This window comes from Schistocerca piceifrons, chromosome 7, assembly GCF_021461385.2.
Source record: "Schistocerca piceifrons isolate TAMUIC-IGC-003096 chromosome 7, iqSchPice1.1, whole genome shotgun sequence".
NCBI classification, from domain to species: domain Eukaryota; kingdom Metazoa; phylum Arthropoda; class Insecta; order Orthoptera; family Acrididae; genus Schistocerca; species Schistocerca piceifrons.
Genome location: NC_060144.1, coordinates 407,219,831 through 407,242,104, shown reverse-complemented (window position 1 = coordinate 407,242,104; position 22,274 = coordinate 407,219,831). Strand labels below are relative to the sequence as shown.

Genomic DNA, 22,274 nt, shown 5'->3' with positions numbered 1-22,274 from the left:
CAGTACAAAAGATAGAAACTTGAAGACAGTATTATAGAAAGGGAAGACAAACTGGAAGATGATGTGATAGATGTGATACTCCAATAAGAATGTGACCGAACACCAGAAGACCTTCCAGGCACCTAATATTGAAAAATTCTGTCAGAATTATTGTGACCTTTGCGAGAAAATACAGTAAAAAACTACATTGCTGGCTACTAAAATTACAAATCCAGTAAGGATAGAAATAACAAAATTTTACTTATTGTATGTATAGACTATAAGGGTAGTTTGATAAGTCTGGTAAATTTCCATGAAAGAACGGTAAATTTTTTATGCTTTCATGGTTGGTAAGCGTGGTTATCCTAATGGTCATGTAAAGAATTTCAACAGTGTACAGTGTAAAATTTATTGTTGACTGCCATCTGACTTGGTCAGTGTATGGACTGCAACTGAAAGTGGAAAAAACCGAGTTTCATGCTGTATTTACACATTTTCATTTGAAGGGTTGGACTGCCACACAAATCTAACAGAATGAATGACTTTCCAGACTTTGCACCATTATTGAAAACTATTTACTTTTGGATTAATAAATTTAAACATGATGAGACAAACATTGAAGACGAAGCTCGTCCGGACCATCTAATTGAGATCACCACAAAGGAAGTTATTGACAAAATCTGTGATATGGTAATGCAAGACTGCCACATAAAATTTTTTGTGAGACGCTCAAGTGAGTGAATCTTGACTGAGAGAACTGGCCATGAAGAACCTATGTGCCAGGTGGGTGTCACGATTGCTCAACGTCTACCAAAAGCACATCCCTGCACATTTAAACACAATGTCTGGTGATATTTAATTGCAATCTGGAAGACTTTTTGTGCCAATTTGTGACTGTTGATGAAAGCTGGATCTATCATTATACACCAAAGTCAAATGGGGGTTGAAACAAAGGACATAGGCTGGTGGAAGTGCAGCAAAAAAAGACAAAGATCATTATATCAACTGGTAAGGTAATAGCTACAGTTTTCCGGAATTCCGGTTAATAATCCTCATAAATTTCTTGGAAAAAGGCAGAACCATAACTGGATCCTATTATGCTTCATTGTTAAATCTTCTGAAACTTGCATTGGCTGAAGAAGGACCAAGGTTTGCATGCAGAAAAGTGCTCTTTTGCTGGAATAATGTGCCATCCCACATAGGAGTGATAACAGTGGCAGAAGTGCATGAATTTGGGCTCTGAATTGGTTCCTCATCCACCCTATTCGCCAGACTTATCCCCAAGTGACTTATTCTTGTTCCCTAATTTGAAAATTTGGCTTTTTGGGAAGAAACTTGCATCAATTGAGGAAGTGATAGTTGCAGTCAATAAGTATTCCACAAAGTTTAACAGAGCCCATTTTTCCAATAGGATGAAAAACTGGAGACTTGCAGAAACAAGCTTGTATTCCTCAAAGTAGACTATGTTGAGAAGTAAGGTGAGTTGTTTATATAAAAAACATTTTTTTCTTCCTCTTTTACTGGATGTATTAAACCACAATAACATAGTAGGAAGCATACTTGACTAAATTTTGTAGCTCATTTGGGGGTTCATAGAGTCTAAAATTTAGCACACAGAGCAGTCATGCCGGCTGGTGTGGCCGAGCGGTTCTAGGCGCTACAGCCTCGAACCGTGCGACCGCTACGGTCGCGGGTTCGAATTCTTCCTCGGGCATGGATGTGTGTGATGTCCTTAGGTTACTTAGGTTTAAGTAGTTCTAAGTTCTAGGGGACTGATGACCTCAGATGTTAAGTCCCATAGTGCTCAGAGCCATTTGAACCAGAGCTGTCATCTCTGACAGCAACAATAACCCTAACTGGCTTGAATCAAGTTGGTCATTTCACTCTGCTTCAGCTCTATGCCACTGTTCATCAATCATAGCAGCTGGCAGGTTGTGGTAGGCCAACCTCTCAGCAACCCATGACCTGATGTTTTCAATGGGTGAAATGCGGAGAATGTGTTGGTTAGGGCAACTGTCGAACCCCTTTTTATCAAGGTATGTCAGGACAGCACAGGAAATGTGCAGGCTTTTGTTATATTGTAGAAAGATTAAGATGGAGAGCTAGAAGATAGGGCACAGTCACTGGCCTTAGCATGTCAGCATTGTAATGGCTGCTATTCAAATTACTGGCTATTCAAACCAGAGATGATCAAGTTGTGTAGCCAGTGACAAACGATACCATCATACCAGGCACTGGGCCAGTATGACTATGAAGAATACAATCTGGCAACATTCATTCTCTACAGAGCCTCTGCACATGGATACATTCATTGCATTACAGTATGCAGAACTGGTACTTTCTGAAAAGACAATATGATTCCACTCTTGTGTTGAGTGTTGTCATCAGGCCTACCACTGTCAGATCAGCTCTCTGTGCCATCCTGTCAAGGAAAGCCACAGCGGGGTCACTGTATTGACAGAATTGGTTCAGATGTCATTTCACTGTCCATGTGGATACTTCTCTTTCACGAACAAGACTATTTCCATACTCAGACTGCATGATGTCAGGCTGCATGATCCTGCATGACAAACTATACAGTATGTCTATCCTTTTGGGAGCTATTCACTTGACACTAGGGAAATTGAGTATGGCCCTCCTAAATCTATGGCTCCCATATTCACATGACAAGCATGCTGGCTGGAGGTTATTGTGGGGGTTTGTCTTCCTATCGTATCCCAGAACTATTTATTGGTGATTTGTCATATGACTGACAAGGCCAGTCGAGGATCCTTACATTACTCAGGCATTTGTGTTGTGAATTGCAATGTGAGATCTTGCATTATCCTGCTGGAATATGCCCTTTTGTACCCTGGCCATGAATGGTATGACAGAAGGGTTTACCATCCAGCTGCTCTTCAACAATTACCAAATCGGACCTGTCCTCGTATCCAATACCTACACTATGATTCGAGGTACAGGAGAGTTATGGATCTTGGGAATTGCTGCTTCTTGTGGCCTTTCAGTGGATTATATATGGACACATTGGCATTGTTCTTACCACCATGAACAGAAGGGAGACACTTAGCTGAGCACCATAAAATGCCATTCAGTGCCCCAGTTGACTCTGTCTCTACATCATACAACTCTATTGTCTGTGGTATGGTGGCAGTGATAAATGACATATGGTAACTCAAAATCTCAATTCATCTATGAGAAATCTGTTCATGAAAATTTATGGTGACACCCTGTAACATCTGGCCAGAATTCAGCAGTTATCATCCATCTGTTCATCAGAGCCAGTCAAACAGTCCTGTAGTCCTCTTGCGGTCTAGCCCTTATGGAAGAACCTGTCCCTACCCTTCATGCATCACTGTTGTTCTGAGTGCATCTTGTCACCACTTGTTCTGCAATCATAGCTCTACAACCAACTGCCTGTGTGATATGTCAGTATAATGCACACCCATGTACATCATACCAATGATATGATATGTCCAAAAGATGGTGATAAGCATTATATGCACATCGTCTGGACACATTGTGTTCCCCCTCAAGGATGGAAATACTTAAGTATCAATTTGGCAGTGCATGGAATAACACTCTCCATTTCTGGCATTGTGTAATATTAATGTACCATTCTCATATGAAGGAAGCCACATAGTAGTAGTAGTTAGTAGTAGTAGAAGTAGTAGTAGTAGTAATACATAAGCTTCCTTTACATTGTTTGCATTTATGCCTCTTCCCTGCAGCCAGTATTGTTATTTGACATTTGTACAAAAATTTACTCCATTACTTCTTCTTATGGTTTTTCTGTTTTTAATATTCTGGTTTTACTTTCAGGAAGTGAAATTCTTACTTCTGATTCTTCATCATCTCCAGAAACCAAGGTGAGTTTCAGTTCCACATATGACATTTGGATTTATGAGAATTATTGTTGTGTTGTTCCCGAATTATATTTCATGTTTGCGTAAAATAGAAATGATGAAACCTATATCTCAGGTGTGTGTATTAGAAAGAGTGTCCAATTTAAAAATTTATATTTTTTATAAAACAGTCATGTTGACTATCTTCATGGTTGATATCTTACATATCTATGTCAATATATTCATTATAACTTTGTAATTTGAGAGTGGTTAGTGTTGTGACTCGCCGATCTTTCAAAGTGCTGCCACGCAGTTACGCATGTCCTCTACATGCGGCGCTGTCTGCCAGCCATGCAGCAGCAGCACCACCTAAGCAGCCAACCAGCCAGCGGTCGTTAGACTTGGACTCAGTTATGATTTGACTGTTAAAGTTTACACACGTCTTACTCTGTTTACTTGATCTGTGACTTTCATGTATTGCCTCATCCTTGAAATATATTTGTTCAACTTGAAGTTATAACAATTGGCGACGAGGTAGTGATTTTTCTTTTCCATCATTGACCCACATGTTTCTATGGCTACTTTAGAGCAACTATTGCAAGGTCTCATAGAACAGCAAACGCTTCTCACAAATGCGATTCGTGATTTCATCGTGACATCAAATTCGGGGCATCTCTCGTCATTGTCTCTACCTCCTTTTCCTCCTTACAACGAGATGGCAGAAGACTGGTCTGATTACGAAAAACGTCTTCGACAGCACTTCTTGGCATTTCATGTCGCGGACGAACAAACATGTAAGTCTCTGTTCCTTTCATGGATTTCACCTCAAATGTATTGGTTGTTGTCAGAATTGGCTCCTTTGCGTCTTTGTCCTTTGCTGAAATATGCTCACTTCTGTCCGTCTATTTTCAAAAGCAAACGCATGTGGTAGCTTCATGTGTTGCCTTTTATCGTTGTCAAAAACAACCAAATCAATCCTATCGCACTTGGGCTGCTGAACTTCATGGCCTCAATAGAAAGTGTCAGTTTGTTACTGAAGTTCACAAGGAGTCCTACGCCGATTCCATGGTACGGGATGCTATTATCTGATCAGCGCCCGACAGAGAAGTTAGCAAATCCAACTCTAGATGAAGTCCTATCCATCGCTCAGTCTTTTGAAATTTCTCGCGCCACTGGAGCGCAAATAGAGGCATGGGGCAACGTCAGGGAAATACAACATCTGTGCGATGTTGACGAAGTGTCTGGCATGTCCCCGCCGGCCGATGTGGCCGCAGTACGCTCCCAAGTGCAGCCTCGGCCTAGCCGTAAACAAACCTCTAAGAAACTGCAGCAAAACCCACGGCAACTTCCTTCATGTCCGCAGTGTTTTACGAAACATTCACGAGAAGATTGTACACAATGTTGGGCCGTGTGTCACAAATGCAAAAAAAAGGGCCATCTGTCATCCGTTTGCAAATCCGACCGCTTACGTGATGTTCATGAACATGACATTGATTCTGATTCTGTGTTGTCTGTCAATTGTACTTCTTCCCTTTCAGGGAAGTTATTCCTAGCTGTCCAAATACTTGGTCGAGTTGTTTGCATGCAGGTGGATACTGGTTCTGCTGCCACTATCATCAATTCTCAGATGTATCTTCAGTTGGGTTCTCCAATCCTGTCACCTGTCATTAGGCAATTACGGACTTACAATAAACAGAAGATTTCTGTCTTGGGACAATTTGATACTGAGGTATCTTACAAATCTGTCATTTGCACTGTTCCCATATTTGTGGTCGACCATAGTAACGCAGAGAATCCATTTGGTTTTGATGCCTTTCGCGTTTTTGGGTTCTCCATAGATGACTCTGTCAATATCGTCTCTGATGCTATCCCTTATGCTCAATTGGATACCTTGTCGACAACATTTTTGTCCCTTTTTTCTCCTGGGTTAGGCCGTGCAAAAGACTTTTAAGCTCATATCACACTCAAACCCACTGCTCGGCCTAAGTTTTTTCAGGCTTGGCCCATTCCTGTGGCCCTTTGTGATCAGATCAAACGGGAGCTGGATCGTCTCACTGCTTCAGGGGTCTTGTTTCATGTCACTTCCAGTGAGTGGTCCTCTCCTGTCATTGTCGTTGTTAAGCCAAATGGTGATATTCGTATCTGTGGCGATTTCAAAGCCACTGTAAATGCTCAGTGCCTTATTGACACTTACCCTATGCCTCGACCTGAAGAATTGTTCACTAAACTAGTTGGAGGCCAGTATTTTTCTAAACTTGACCTGTCAGAAGCTTATTATCAACTTCCTCTCGACACTGCTTCCCCGCAGTTTCTGGTCCTTAACACACCTTTCGGCCTCTATCAATACCAATGATTGCCATTCGGGGTTGCCAGTGCCCCTGCTCTCTTTCAACGATTCTTGGAACAATTATTGCTCACTGTCCCTGGGTGTATAAATTACCAGGATGACATTGTTGTCACTGGCTCCACCACGGACGAACATCTTCAAAATCTCCGCACACTTTTTCATGTCTTACAGACTGCCGGTCGTAAGTGTAATCTTCAGAAATCAAAATTTTTTCAGGCATCTATCACGTACTTGCGGTTTCGACTCTCTCGGGATGGAATTCGTCTGCTTCAGCAAACTGTCGCTGCGATCGATGCCCTTCCTCTCTCTACATCTGTTAAGGAACGGCAGGCCTCCTTGGGGAAAATAGCTTACTATCACAGGTTTTTACTGTCTGTGGCTTCGGTGGCTCAGCCGTTGCATCACCTGTTGCATAAAAACATACCCTTTCACTGGTCCGTGTCATACGATGCGGCTTTCCAGAAATTGAAGACTATGCTGAAACAGGCCCCGTGGCTGGCTACTTATCGACCTGGCCAACATTCTCTTTCTTGCGATGGACGCTTCTCAATACGGGGTTGGCGCAGTCCTTCCACACCATTTTTCTGACGGTTCTGAACAACCCATTGCTTCTGCCTCCAAAACACTTACAGATGCCCAACAAAAATATTCTCAAATTGAAAAAGAAGCTTTGGCCATTATTTATGTTCTTCATAAGTTTGGTGTGTTTCTTTATGGATCCAAATTTCATCTTGTTACGTATCACAAACCACTTGTTTCCTTGTTTCATCCATCAACGGCCATTCCCGACAAGGCTGCACACTGCCTCCAGCGTTGGGCTCTTTACTTGTCTCATTTCTATTATGAGATTCACTTCTGGCTGACGGCTCAACATGCTAATGCTGATGCACTGTCTCACATTCCCATGGGTCCTGATCTGGCATTCAATAGGGACGAACTTTTGTGTTTCCACCAGAATGTTGCCGAGCAGCAGGTTGTGTACGGGTTCCCCATCACCGGGGACCAGCTGGTGGCTGCTACGGGTTCTGATCCTACCCTCTCCTGGGTTTTACTCTGTATTCAGAAGGGTTGGCCAGATCGTCCATCCGCTAAGACTTCTGATCCATTGCAAAACTACTAAGCTACGCGCTACTGCCTCATGGCTAGAGATGGTGTTATCCTCCTTTCTGCCGACAATGCTTCGCCGCGTGTTGTGGTACCTGCGTCTTTGCGTGCGTCGGTCTTGCGCCTCCTTCACCAAGGGCACTGGGGTGTCTCTTGCACAAAATCTCTGGTGTGCCGTCATGTGTACTGGCCCGGCATCGACTCTGAAATCACACACATGGTCGCTGCCTGTGGCCCTTGTGCGTCACAGGCCACCGCCCCGAAGTCATCTTTGTCACCGTGGCCTTCGCCTGAGAAGCCCTGGGAGCGTATTCATGCTGACTTCGTGGGACCCTTTTTAGGTACTTATTGGCGTCTCGTTATTGACACCTACTCTAACTTTCCTTTCATTCTCCATTGCATGTCGCCTACCACCGGGGCAACTACCATTGCTCTAGCCTGCATTTTCTCTTTGGAAGGCCTTACCTCTACTCTTGTTACTGATAATGATCCGCAATTTGCCTCTTCCGATTTTGCGGATTTTTGTGCCCGTCATGTCACTGCCCCTCCGTTCCATCCTCAGTCAAACGGTGAGGCTGAATGATTGGTCTGCACATTTAAGGCTCAGATGAGGAAACTCCTGACTTCTTCTGCTGCTGATGATGCGCTTCTCCAATTTCTGGCTTCTTACCATTTCACTCCCATGGGTGACCACAGCCCGGCTGAGCTCTTATATGGCCAACAGCCCCGCACGTTACTTCATCTTCTGTGGCCTTCCACCTCACGGCCGTGGGTGCCTTCGCTTGGCTGTTCACTGCCAACGAGCTTGTATGGGTACGGGGATATGGCAGGCGGCCAAAATGGAGTCCTGGCCACATCTTACGACACCAATGCCAACGCCTGTATGAAATCCAGTCAGACGCAGGTGTTGCAGTGCGTCATTCGGACCAGCTTCGACCTTGTGTGCCGGCAACGCCTGTTCTGGATGCCGCTACACCAGCTTTGGCTCTACCTGATGCTCGGGATATTGGAATCTCTCATTACTCACAACGCAGTCCTCTCACCATCATATCGGTGCCAGCACAACAACTGACGCCACTAGGAGACGTGCCCATGCAGGAACCAGATGACCATCATCTGTCGGAGCAACTCTACTCGCCTCCTTCTTTTACGGATGCGGACACATCGCCCATGTCTCCTGTTATAACAACTGGACTTGCTGCAATGGGCAGATTGGTGCACAGGGCCCCAGCAGATTCGACCCCACGTCTCCTGTCATCTCGACGCGTTATCATCGGGGACACTTCCATCCATACGGGAAGCCTCCTCCTCGAGACTTTACGGCCACTCAAACAACACCTATGGACGTTAGCAATCTACAGGCCACCTCCATCAAGACCTGTGCAAAAACTTCAAAGGGGGGAAAAGTGTTGTGACTCGCTGATCTTTCAAAGTGCCGCCGCGCAGTTACGGGTGTCCTCTACATGCAGCACTACCAGTCACGCAGCAGCAGCGCCACCTAAGCGGCCAGCCAGCCAGTGGCCACTAGACTCGGATTCAGTCATGATTTGACTGTTAAAGTGTACACACATCTTACTCTGTTTACTTGATCTGTGACTTTCATGTATTGCATCTTCCTTGAAATATATTTGTTCAACTTGAAGTTATAACAGTTAGTTCATTTCCTATTTGTCTTGCGGGGATGCACTCGTACCTTCATAACAGAAACATCTTAACTTATGCAGTGTATCACAGGAGGGAAACCAACATCACAATGGAAAAACATTTTTATTTATTTATTTACTTAGAATCCTTCTATCTCATCATTATAAAAATGATATAGGATTTGTCATACATTGCCTTACATAGAAAATAGGACATGAAAAGATTTACAATTATATGTCCATACGTAAAATATTATTACATATAACATGAATCCATATGCGTAACAACATTCATAATATGCTAAATTAGAATAATAGATGAATACTACTTAGTTTTCAATGAGCATTTTGGGTCATTACGATAACTTGTGTGGTTCCACAAGGATTTGTACTGCGCTCACTCTTGTTCTTAATATGCGTAATTGATATTACTGTTACTTTATAGAGCTGTTCAGGAACTGTTACATTTGCTGATGAAATAAGTGTACTGTTCAAGGCTGCAAATGCAACTTTATCTCAAATGGTATGGATCATGGTTTATGGGTAACAGTTTAAATCCTAATTTCACAAAGACTCATACTTGTATTTCATTCCAGACAAGCAGTATTGACCTGTTAGTACCAGAAGTAGATGTTAATGGTCTTTCACTAAATGAAACAACCTGTGTAAAATTCCTTGGAATTCAGTTGGGATGACAAGTTAAAGCAGAGTTAATTCTTAGATAAATGAAGAAGCTCTATTCAGGATCTGTTATTGTGTTGACCTAAACCCAAAAGTGTTGATTTAATTTGCGTATCTTCACTCCTCATTGTCTCATGGAGTATCTGCTGGGGCAGTATGCTTCAAGTAAATACAGTATGTATTCAGCAGAAACGAGCAGTAGAATGAGCAGCAGAAGCAAGCATAAAGTAAATACAATATGTACTTAGAAGAAGCAAACATTTGATAACCAGCCGTCTGTCAGAAGCCTTTTTAAGGATGCTGGAATTCTTATACTTACTTCCCATTATGTTCACTCCTTTTGTTATTGACAGTAATAATCAGTTCCAGCTGAATCTTGATTTGGAAAATCATAAAACAGAACATTATAAGTTATTTTAATGCAGACTTTGCCTCCCTGCCTAGGGTTCAGAGTGGAGTTGTGTACTCTGGTTCAAAAAGCTCCCATCTAATATAAAGCAAGTAATAAATTGGGAATCCAACCAGATCAAAAGAAAATATTTCATTGGCACTCTTTCTACACATTTCTCAATGTCTAGCTTTAAAGATTGATAGGTTGTGTTAAGTAATGCATGGCAAGTAGCAGTGCTAATTGTTAAGTAGATGACAAGTAGTAATGCACTGTAAATAGATGTATTTCTCTATTTACTTAAAATTTATGAATGTAATCAAGTAAATATTAAGCTTTTAGGAGGAGATAAACAGCTTCTGTTTATTGTAATGAAGAAGGCATCATCTTTTCCAAAGTAATAAAATGAAAAAAAGTAGTATCCTATGACTATAATATCATTGAGTCACTGTTGGAATAAGTCAACTCGTACAAATAGCTGCTGCAACACTTTGTAGGGATATGAAATGGAGTGATCACATAGGTTCAGTTGTGGGTAAAGCATGTGGTAGACTTTGGTTTATTGGTGAATACTGGGGAAGTGCAATCAGTGTATAAAAGAGATTTTGTACAAATCACTTGTGTGACCCACCTAGAATATTGCTGAAGTGTGTGGGACCCATATTGGATAGGACTAAGAGGAGATTTGAACATATAGAGAGAAGGGCAGCATGATTGGTCAAAGGTCCATTTAATCCATGGAAGAGTATCACAGAGATACTGAAGGAACTGAAATGGCAGGTGCATGAAGATAGATGTAAACTACCCTGAGGAAGTCTATTAACAAAGTTTCAAAAACTGTCTTTAAATGATTTCTCTAGGGATATACTACAACCCCCTACTTATCACTCACACAGGGATCATGAGGATAAGATTAGAATAATAACTGTATGCACAGAGACACTCAAACAATCATTCTTCCAACACTCTACTAGTGAATGGAACAGGAAGAAACCCTAGCAACTAGTACAATGGGACGTACCCTCTGCCATGCACCTCACACTCATTTGCAGAGTGTAGATGTTGATCTAACAGCTTTCCTTCTAATTTACTTATTAAATTTTCATGTATGCTTATTTAACATCACAAAAGTTGTGTAAATTATGTCAATGAAATATCTGTCATGCCATCACATGGTAAAAGAGACTTACCATGTGACAACATGATGCATATTTTGTAACATTTTCATGATGTTCAGTATGCATGTAACTAGAGATTGTGCATCATGATGGAACTTTTTGTTGATTTTTACCACATTTGAAGATGGAAATAATGTGCTGAAACCAGTAATTTGAATATTTGCTGTAATTAGGTGATGCTGACATAAAAATTATATGAACATTTACACAGTCATATCATTCCATTTGACAATGTCAATTCTTAAAAATCCAGTAAATTGCTGGTACTACAAAAGTAATGATTTTCTGTGTTTGTACTTACATAGGGTGTAGAGGCTTCAGAAAGTATGCTATTTTAAAATATCTGTGACTTTTGGAATAGGTTATTAGAACAATGTTGTTAGGATATTGACATCTTTGATACTAGAGATGTATAGTTAACAGATGCTGTGTGGGTTGGCAAATTTTCATTACCATTGAATGAAATGTAAATGCTTAATGTTAGTAATAAAGTAAACCACATTATAAGAATGAAGGAGTTCCATGGAGACTGCTGGAAGCTTCCAAATTGCCAGATGAGTCAGTTCGATCCAGGTTGATTAAGGAATTTGAAGAACTAGATCTATAGAAAGCATCACATGCTGCAGGAATCTTTGAAAAGGCTGGTATTCAGTCAAAATTGCTAACTGTGTGTGACACTGTTAGTATGTATCTGCATAATTTGATTCTACATTGCTCTTAGCAGCTAGGTTTAACAGTAGCCACACAACAGCTTATTCTGATGAAAAACCTGCATTTGAGCATGTGCAAACTATGGTTAACACAAGAGCTGTCAGTAACTATTATAAACTGGAGCAGATTGCTGAAAGGCTTAGGATGATGTTTGGATGGTAAATTATTTTAAGCTGTCAGACACACTTCCTTCCAATTTGGTGTGCTGTTCCAGAAAGAGAGATAACTGCCGTATTTAAGGATTGCCGTACAGAGGCTTCAACAACAAAATACAAACTGCTGATCCAGCCACTAGGCCTGGTATTTATTTTCCATAGCCATTCCCATGTAACACATTTGCTGTGACTCTCTGCTACACATATGATTCTGCTACCACTCTCTGAATCTGTTCCCATACCAGTGAAGTGCCAGGATCCAACCCTCCTTGAACTGGCCCTTAGAGCAGTAAGTCCAGGAGTGAAAGCTGAACAGATGAATACCTTGCTGACAATTGTGAACAGGGCCTCAGAGACTTGTTCATGTGGTGGAAAGCAGTTTGACCTTCATAGTACGGTGGCTGTCTCATGTGGCTAAGTGGGCCTTATGAATTCATGTCAGGAGCATAACATTATTTTTTGTGGCCAGAGCTGATTGCAGTTTTGCATGACATGGTCTTGCCACAAGGTGCTTCAAGAAGTTGACCTCCTCTGTAACCAGTGATGACCCCTTGAGTCGGCTCCACTTTATGGCCATATGTACAGCCCAGTTTAATGAGTTCATACAATAGTATGAACATGGTGGAGAACTGTGCTCAGTGGGTTTTGGTGCAGAAGGTAGAAAAGCGTATGGTGCCTGTGTCCATGCAGCAGTCTGAAATACTGGGTGGTCGGATGTATTATGGTGTTTTTTTTTTTTTTTTTTTTTTTTTTTTTTTTTTTTTTTTTTTTTTTTTGGTAAAAAGGAGTGGAATTCAGCTGATGTGAACTGTACCTCTATGCCCTATCATGGATATTGAACTAGTCAAGGTTAATGTATAACAAAAGTGAAGCAACTCTTAAAAGCTTTGAAGGATTACATTATTTCTACCAAGCTTGTACATTTGATGGAAATAGTATTTATTTATACCACCATTGGTTGGTTTTGGCTGTAGGGTTATTTTCAATGGTCATACATAAAATCACACCAAACATACCAAATTTACAAAGCATCACAGTCATTGAGAACTTTTTTTAAGTATATTAATTATTTAGAGATAATACTGAGAAGTTAGATAATATGTGATGAACACATAAAATCTGCAGTACAAAAGCTGACTGAAAGACTTTGATTTGTTGAAAGGGTTCTTGGAAAAGTGCAGTGCAACTTTTAAGGAACTCACATTTCAAGTGCTATTGTAATACATGTTAGAGTACTACTACAGTCATTATCATGGCAGCAGACATTGAACAAATTAAAAAATGTACTGGTAGGATTGTAACAAACAGTAACGTTTATAAGAAAGCCTATCAGAAATTGTGTGTGTGTGTTTTTGGCACAATCAGCCTATTTTTTAACTCAGTCCCTGACAGAGAAAGCAGTGGTGTGGATTTTGATTTTTTGTAATTTATCCACTCTCTCATGTATGGTGCCTGTATTTCTTGCATTGGTTTTTAATAGTGTGGCATGTTTGACAAATGTAGGATTTCCTTTCTATACTAGCATAAAGTTTCACAAATGCCTTACTGACTGAGACACAGGTAATTGTTAACAAAAGTCAAGAGAGTATTTGTATATATGAAATAGCTGAATGTATATTTGATCTGTGCATGTTAAGGACTCTGCCAAACTTGGACATAACATTATTTGCATGGGCAAGATGACAAGGCTTTTCAGACCATTTGATTTTTGGGATTGCATTCTCTGCTTCTCAAGTACAAGTCAAAAAACTGAATATGTTGCCAAGCCCATTCATTCTGCTGTAAAATGATCCATGTCTGTCTGAACACTTCTTGTAAATGTTTTGGATCTGAAATAGATCATGCTCTTTGTGGGAGTATCCATAGTAATCTGCTGTGCAGAGATAGATGATGTCAGCTTGTTGCCCAGCGTAAAGAATACAGATTATCTAATGATGAATTATATCATAAATGGGTAACAGATGCATCTACATTGTAATGCAAATCTTGATTTATTTACATTCTTGGTGGTTGTGCTATCTTTGGAACAACTAGTGTGAATGAATAAGAATAACAGAATCTACTTACCATGGCCAAAAGTGAGACACACATAGCAGAGATGCAAATAAGTGTTTAAATTAGTGCAATTACGCACACTATAACATATTTTATTTAAAATATTTCTGTAATACATATCTGATTTTGAGATGGCATCTGCTATTTTTCAGGAGATGGAACATTTAGACAGAGGTCTTGTTGAAGAATATTGCCAGGTTACCTCAGGAAGTGGACACCAGGTAAATGACAGAGATATTACATCAGAAGTACAACTACAAAGAGGTATGTTACATTTCTGCACAGGTATTACAGTAATTAAAGCATTAAAGTCCTGCCAAAACATGATTTTATTCTTTGTCCATAGGTGTTACTGCTGACAGGGTGCTGCCAAAGTTCCATGAACCAGGGGACACGAATCCTAGACAGGAGATAAAGGCAACTATTTTTTGGTGTCTTCATAGTGTCTATTGTTACCAAAAGTTCCTAATAACCTTTTATGCAATTTGTACTGGGTAAATTATGAGTTTTATAATATTATTCCTAAAAATAAGGCCTGGAAAACATTATATATAACTGAAATGTAGTGGTAAAAACTGCAGTAGTGAAGCATGAAAGCGCGCTTAGTAGAACTGTCATGATATGATTGAAAATGAAGTAATTTTTTGTTGCCCTACATCAGATGTCACATTTAGGCTTGTATATCATGTTGTAATCACTGTAATTTAATTAGAGTACGTCAGTAATAGAAGAATATTTAATAACATTCTGTGATTTCTTGAACTTCAGTATGACTGGAGGAAATACTAACTATAATGCTTTGAAACTGATACAATGTGTAAAATAATTACACAAGCAGTAGTCCCACAATGTGTAAAATAATTACACAAGCAGTAGTCCTCCTTTACAATAACTCTGTTGGTTTTATATTGCAGTTGATGAGTCATCGGACAGAAATAACCAACTTTTACAATCAAACATTCTTTATTCATGCACAATCAGTTGAAAATGTAGCACAGCATGTGAAAAAAACCAAAGTCAAAACGTTTTCCAAAGCTCACTGAATCCGAAGATAGCACTCTTTATTCTAGAGTCATTTTCAATCAGTAATTGCCCCATAGCCAGAGAAAATGAGAATGTCATCTAGGTATGGATAGCAGTAAGAGGAGTTAAAGAGAAGTGAGCCAGTGAAACATTGTCAAGCTTGAGTTGCATTTTCGAGGTGGTAAGGCATGTAACAAAATTTGTCAAGGCCAAAGGGGGGCCGGCCAGAGTGGCCGAGCGGTTCTAGGCGCTTCAGTCTGGAACCGCGTGACCGCTACGGTCGCAGGTTCGAATCCTGCCTCGGGCATGGATGTGTGTGATGTCCTTAGGTTAGTTAGGTTTGAGTAGTTCTAAGTTCTAGGGGACTTATGACCTCAGAGCCATTTGAACCATTTTTTGAGCCAAAGGGGGTGATCAAGGCTGTTTTTGGTACATCACTCTTTCCCATAAGTATTTTTAAGTATGCCTTGTGGCAATCCAAAACATTGAAAATCCATGCTCCACTAAACAGTTGGGCAAACTCTTGAATATGTCAGATAGGACGTATTATGGTAAGTGCATTGAGATGATGATAGTCACCACAGAGGCACACTGTGCTGTCCTTCTTGGGGACTAAGTGTATGACAGAAGGCCAATTACTATCCAACAGTTGAACAATGCCTGCCCACAGAAGTTCATCCATTGCAGTCTTAGCAAGGCATGGTTTGTGTGGAGGGAGATGGCATACCTTATGATGCAATTGGGGGGGGGGGGGGGGGGGCATCTGTTGCGGCAATTTTATGTATCGTCCAATTTGTAACAGAATTCATTTGAACCGACGAACACAACAGTGGGGTGTGTCAAGCAGGAGTCGATAACACACAAGAGTCACCAAACTGTCGGTGCGGGTGAGGGTGGACATGCCATAGTTGCAACATCTGTGGGCACCCTTCATCATCCGTGTGAGCCGTCATGTGTGCTGTGGCCCATGTGAAATATTTGAGAATGCACAGGGTGGTTGGCAGCTGCAGGTGGCTTTCCCAAAATTTGTGTAGAACCAGTGTAGCAGATATTCTGGATGAGGTGCTGCACACAAGTCAGCTGGGATTTCCAAGCCTCCTGCAGCAGCAAGCAGCAGAAGAGGGGAGAGCAGAGGGGGGGGGGGGGGTGGCACACTACCAGAAGCAGCTGGTGGTTCTCTTTGCTGGCCGCTTTTATGCTTGCAGTTCATTGCATTGCTCAAGATGAGCCCGTGCCCAGCCGCTACCAGACAATGGAGGAAGCATAATTGCTGGCATGCTTACATCAGTAGCAGTGCTGCTCTGAATGAGAGAAGTAGGTGGCTATGTCAAATAATGGCATGTCTGGTCAGCCAACTGTATTTAACTTCACAAGAGGAAGCAGTTTTAGTTGTAATTCGTGTGGCAGTTTAACTAACCACAGTGCCCAGAGCACTAAGTCCGGCAGGACCTCTCTTGTGACCTGAGCATGGAGACATTACCACAGCTGAAAAGGGTTTGTGTCACCTAAACTCTCTTCGTAAATGATGTCATGGATTGCATCTGTTGGTGTGTATGAAAGACAATCGCTAAGGAGTGCACAAGCACAAGCGTATTTATTGTGCTCAGTTGGGTTTCGCGAAAAGTTACTAATAACATCCGGATTGTCAAGAAAATGGTTCACCAATCAAACAAAATGAGTGCCATCATCTACGATACCATTATGTCCAAGAAGCTTGTAGTGCCTCGAGAATCTCGAGGTAAATTCTAGAGACACTTGTATTCCACTGTCTCAAACACTCTCAAAGATAAGTGCGTGAAAGTGGAACTGTGTCCACTGCACCACGATTATGTGTATGCGGGACTGACATGTATCTGACAGTTGATCAGTGCGGGCAGCTAGTCGCAGTGCTCGCCTCAGAAGTTACATGCCCAGCACAAGGATCAAACGCGACGTACTCCATGACGGTGCTACATCAGTCAGTATTGAGAACAGTTGGATGTTGTTAAAGAAAAGAAAAGACACTTACTTATTCACTTACTTTCGTGAGGTCCAAATGGTGGACTTGCTAGAGCTTTCTAGATTGTATTTGTTATAAAGTATGTAAGAGTATCTGTCGAACCGCTAATTGTTGGGCTTACAAAAAATGAATCATTTATATGGTGTCTTGTTTGTGGAAGTGAAAATATAGTGAGATTGGTTTAAAAGTATCCTGAGTGTATGGAGTTATTTTAAGAGTATAAAAAATTCCTCCAAAACAGCATATTATCTTCAGAGAAAAAGGTGGACAGACAATTGCAGCTGGCTATCCTGAAAAGAAGATTGGCAAAACAACTCCAGGAAAGCTCAATAATAAAGTGGGAGTGGGAGTCTGTCACACCAGCACCACACTGCTCCCTCTAGTCGCCTGAAACCACCAGAAGCTGTCCACCAGTGAAACCATGTCAGGGGGTTATCCATTTGTATCAGCAGCAGCTTCAGAAAATAACCTGGGGGCAGAGCTTGTGGCAGAGTTGGTAGAGCACAAACCGCTCAAGGGTTTGGAGAAGTAGCATCCACTGGCGTCGACTGTGCAACAGTGACAGGCATGATGTTTTTATGAAAGTCCGGCACTTGTGTTGGTGTGATATGATGCCCAGCACTCAGAGTTTAAGTGGAGAAGGTCCCTGTCTGGACACACAATGAACACAGCAAGGCTGGCACAGAAAAATTCATGAATTAAGACAGGTGAAACAAAAGAAGCGGTGTGGAGGTGTGCTGCCGGTCATCCGTTGTCCATGGTCTGTGGTCTGTGTAGAAGGGGCCAGCACATGAGCACTAGTGAAACCCAATGCGGAACCATCGATGACGGATGTGGATGGATTTCTGAAGGAAGGCATGTAATTGCAATTGAGTGCCAAGTGGTAGGGTAGAACCATGGCTGGTACGTTGCTCAAATACTGAATTCAGTCTTCCGAAGTTGTTTCACCACAGTTGTTTAAATCATTGTATGAACATCGTAATGGCAGATACTGAGATAACTGATTGCAGAACTGAAAAGCAGCTACAATCGCTTAGTAGCAGAAAGGCTTCAGGACCAGTTGAGATATCTCTAAGATTCTTTAAAGATCATGTGAAAGAACTTACTCCCCTTCTAGCAGTAATTTATTGTAGATGACTTGAGCAACAAAAGGTACCTAATGACAGGAAAAAAGCGCAGGTCATTCCCATTTTTAAGAGAGGCCATAAGACAGATCCACACAATTATAGACCTATATCATTGACGTCAATCTGTTGTGGAATTATGAAACATGTTTTATGCTCAAGAATTATGATGTTTTTGGAAAATGAACATCTCTATAAAAATCAACATGGATTCCGCAAACAGAGATCCTGCGAAACCCAGCTCGCTCTGTTCCTCCATGAGATCGACAGTGCAGTGGACAATGGTGCTCAGGTTGATGCCATATTCCTTGATTTCAGTAAGGAATTTGACACCATCCCGCATTGCCGTTTAATGAAAAAAATACGAGCTTACGGAGTATCAGAGCAGATCTGTGATTGAATTCAAGACTTTCTTGCAGATAGAACTCAACACATCACACTTAACGGAACTAAATTGACTGATGTAAAGGTAATATCAGGAGTACCAGAGGGAAGTGTGATGGGCCCATTGCTGTTTACAGTATATATAAATGATCTAGTAAAAAGCGTTGGATGCTCTTTAAGGCTATTCACAGACGCTGCAGTTGTCTATACCAAAGTAGCAGTGCCAGAAGATCGTAAGAATTTGCAGAATGATCTGCAGAGAATTGATGAATGGTGGAGGCTCTGGCAGTTGACCCTGAATGTAAATAAATGTAACATATTGTGCATACATAGGAAAATAAATCCACTACTGTATAGCTATACTATTGATGACAAACAGTCAGAGACAGTGTCTGCCTTAAAATATCTAGGCATAACTACTCAGAGGGTCCATAAATGGAATGACAATATAAAACAGATAGTGGGAAAAGCAGATGCCAGACTCAGATTCATCAGAAGAATCTTAAGGAAATGTAGCTCATCCACAAAAGAAGTGCCTTATAAGACACTTGTTCGCCAGATTCTTGAGTATTGTTCATCTATCTGGGATGATAGAGAAGATCCAACGAAGAGTGGCGCATTTCGTCACGGGGTCGTATAGCTGGCGAGAGAGTGTTATGGGGGATGCTAAACATACTCCACTGGTAGACATTACAAGAGAGGCGTTGTGCATCATGGAGAGATTTACTACTGAAATTTAGGGACAGCACTTTCAGGAGGAGTCGGACAACATATTACCTCTCCCCCCCCCCCACCCCCCCCCCCCCGACCCCCCCAGCACCCACCCCCCCACCCCCTCCCACAAACATCTTGCGTACTGACCACGAGGAGAAAATTTGAGAAATTAGAGCCAATACTAAGGCTTACCGACAATCATTCTTCGCACCTACTATTCACGAGTGGATCAGGGTTGGAGAGATCAGATAGTGGTACTGAAAGTACCCTCCACTACACACTATTAGTTGGCTTGTGGGGTAAGATGTAGATGTAGAAGGTCTGCATGGTTGTGCATAGTGTGGTAGGTTGAGTAGCTGAAGGGCTGTCCTGTTGCAGTTGACTTGAGTGTCCCATTGACTGCTGCAGAAAGGGTCACATTAAACAGCATAGTGGGACTGACAAGAAGGTTGATGTTGAAGGTGTGTAATGCATGTGATAGTGGGCCACACTGGGGAGAGAGGAGCCATGCATGTGGACTCCAAAACTGTACAGCCGAGTCGCCTGTATTGGAGTGAGGTAAAAACTTCGGAGAGAGGACGCCAAAATCTCATGCAGAAGAAACTTCCTGGCAAACATCAAATTCAGCAGCAAGTGTCAGTGCAGGCAAATGTGTACCGCTCCAAGCGCGGCATGACAAAGGGATTAGAGTCATCTGTTCTGATGGAGTAAACACTGGAGAAACGAGCATTCACATTGTATTGGTAGTGTCTGTGAAAAGTTTCACAACTGAAAGTCAGTTCCATGGTAGTGATGTCCTGCACTGTCAGGAAAGTTGGAAGTTAAGTCATTGTTTGAGCTGGAGTGAAACACAGATACACAAACTGAAGCGTATTTGTGTGACTGGAGGCCACCAATGTGGGTTTTCTATCAATGTTGAAGAGTCTCCAGATAGAAAGAACCTTTTATTCACACACAATAACATGAAAATGTAGCACAGCATGCGAAAACAATCAAAGTCCAAAACTTTTTTAAAGCTCACTGAATCCAAAGATAGAGCACTCCTCATTCTAGAGTCACTGGCAACTGATGATTGCCACAACTAAAAATAAATTAAATGATTTTGGCAGCCACAGGGTTAATATTTCATGAGATATCCAACATTGATCTCAAGTATGGATTTTCAACTAAAATACCACAGTCGTCTTTCCAGTATGTAATGTATTGACCCATGGGTATTTGACTTATAAGGAGTTTGATTATTTTTATGACGGCTCTTTTCAGTTGATTACTGAAAAAGTAGCAACACTAAAAAACTTCCCTCATACCATTCGGGAAGGCTTCACAAAATAATATCTCTCAGACTTCAGACATACAGAAAGTTTGCAGTTTTCTATTTTTCATTGAAATTGTGGGATTTGCACATAATTGAAAATCCTCTTCTGAGTACAGAACCAAATCTGGTCAATGTTTATGCACAGGTGTAAAAGTAAATGTTGGCCAATCTGCTGTGAATGTGAAACACTGTATGCACACACTTGTTGTGATGCCTATGGTTCTTTACTGCTATTAGAAAGAATACAGAATGTGTATTCTCCACCTCATTGTTTCTGTAGCAATGTTATTAGCTTCAGCATTATGTAGATAGTTTATTGTTAATGTTGAAGAAATCAGCAAACTTACTAAGTAAAACATTAGAGTGCGTAGTGAGTGAAGACTGTAAAATGGTTGGAAGTACTTAGTTGTAAATTACAGTGAGATGTGTCTTAAATTCCTGCACTTATAAATACCTGGAGACACAAATGTAATCTTACGAAATTTATTTCTTAGGTTATTTCATCAGAACAACTGCAAACTTTGTGCCCTGCTGTTAATAAGAGCCTAAACAAAACAGATGATCCATCTGAAAAGAAGCAAGGAAAGTCATGGATAAATACATTTCTGAACAAAATGCGTTTCTCAACAACAGAAGCACATCTACCAGATGACGACTGTCCAACAGTAAGAATTACATTGGAACAAAATTTATATTAACATTCTTCCAATATCTCAAACTCTTTGCTTATTCTGTAGCCTCTTATTTTTACAAGAAACTCTTGTAAAGTGCAAATACTTTTATAGATAATATCCAAAGTCTGTAATGATTATATGCTAAACTTATTTAGAGGAGGATGCTTTTAAGAGTAATTGCTCTTTGTCATTTTGTTATGTGGTTATTTGATAATTTTAGAATTTTGAAAGTGCTCATCTGTTCATTCAAACTTAAGGCATATCCTTTCTGATTTTGAAGAACCTCTTCCATTTGTTATTATCAAATTCTGTCTCAATATGTGTTTCTCTAACAGTCTTCTAAGAGATACTGTGATTTCTCTTCTTCCTGTGCCTATTTTGACTGTGAGTCACTTTTATCCAAGATCTGTTCAGCTGTATTTGACTTTTTGGCTGTGGTTGTAAATTATTTTTCAGCAGTTAAAACAAAGCTGAATAGTCTTTAGTTGGAGCATATAATTACTGTACGGTGTACAGTACAGCGCTACTTCCAGCAGTATCTTCTGGAAAGACACCATTTTTGTAGCAACACTTCAGAACAGTTCTTATTTTGGGCAATGGTATAATACAATATAATCATTCATTATATACAGGGAGGTTTTGGTAGTGCAGGACACAGGCACATAAATACCATGTTGAATGCGGTAATTCAGTTTTTGAATTTGCAGTTTCCATTATATCACATATGTATTGTACACACACATACTACTCTAAACTTTCTCCCTGTGCTAGTCCCTAATGAAGGTGAGTGTTTTTCTTGAATTGTCTGGGTCTGATGGCTGCCCCAGAAAGCAAAGAATGGGACATTTTTAGCGATACACTGAAAGAGACACACAAGGGAACTAAGATAAGAATACAGACAACCTCCCAGATGCATGCAGGGATAGGGGCAGCTTGCATGCAGATGTACTTTGGGGAG

General features: G+C 41.0%; 1 protein-coding gene across 1 annotated transcript in view; it reads left to right on the top strand.

The window, feature by feature from the left end:
* Window positions 1-22,274, top strand: part of LOC124805373 (protein transport protein Sec16A-like) — a 169,337-nt gene that overhangs the window by 114,066 nt on the left and 32,997 nt on the right. Inside the window, exons 5-8 of the mRNA XM_047265931.1 lie at window positions 3,799-3,845; window positions 14,236-14,347; window positions 14,430-14,500; window positions 21,137-21,307. Of these exons, the coding sequence (XP_047121887.1) occupies window positions 14,239-14,347; window positions 14,430-14,500; window positions 21,137-21,307 (351 nt within the window). The 5' untranslated portion in view covers window positions 3,799-3,845; window positions 14,236-14,238. The remainder of the gene's footprint in view (window positions 1-3,798; window positions 3,846-14,235; window positions 14,348-14,429; window positions 14,501-21,136; window positions 21,308-22,274) is intronic.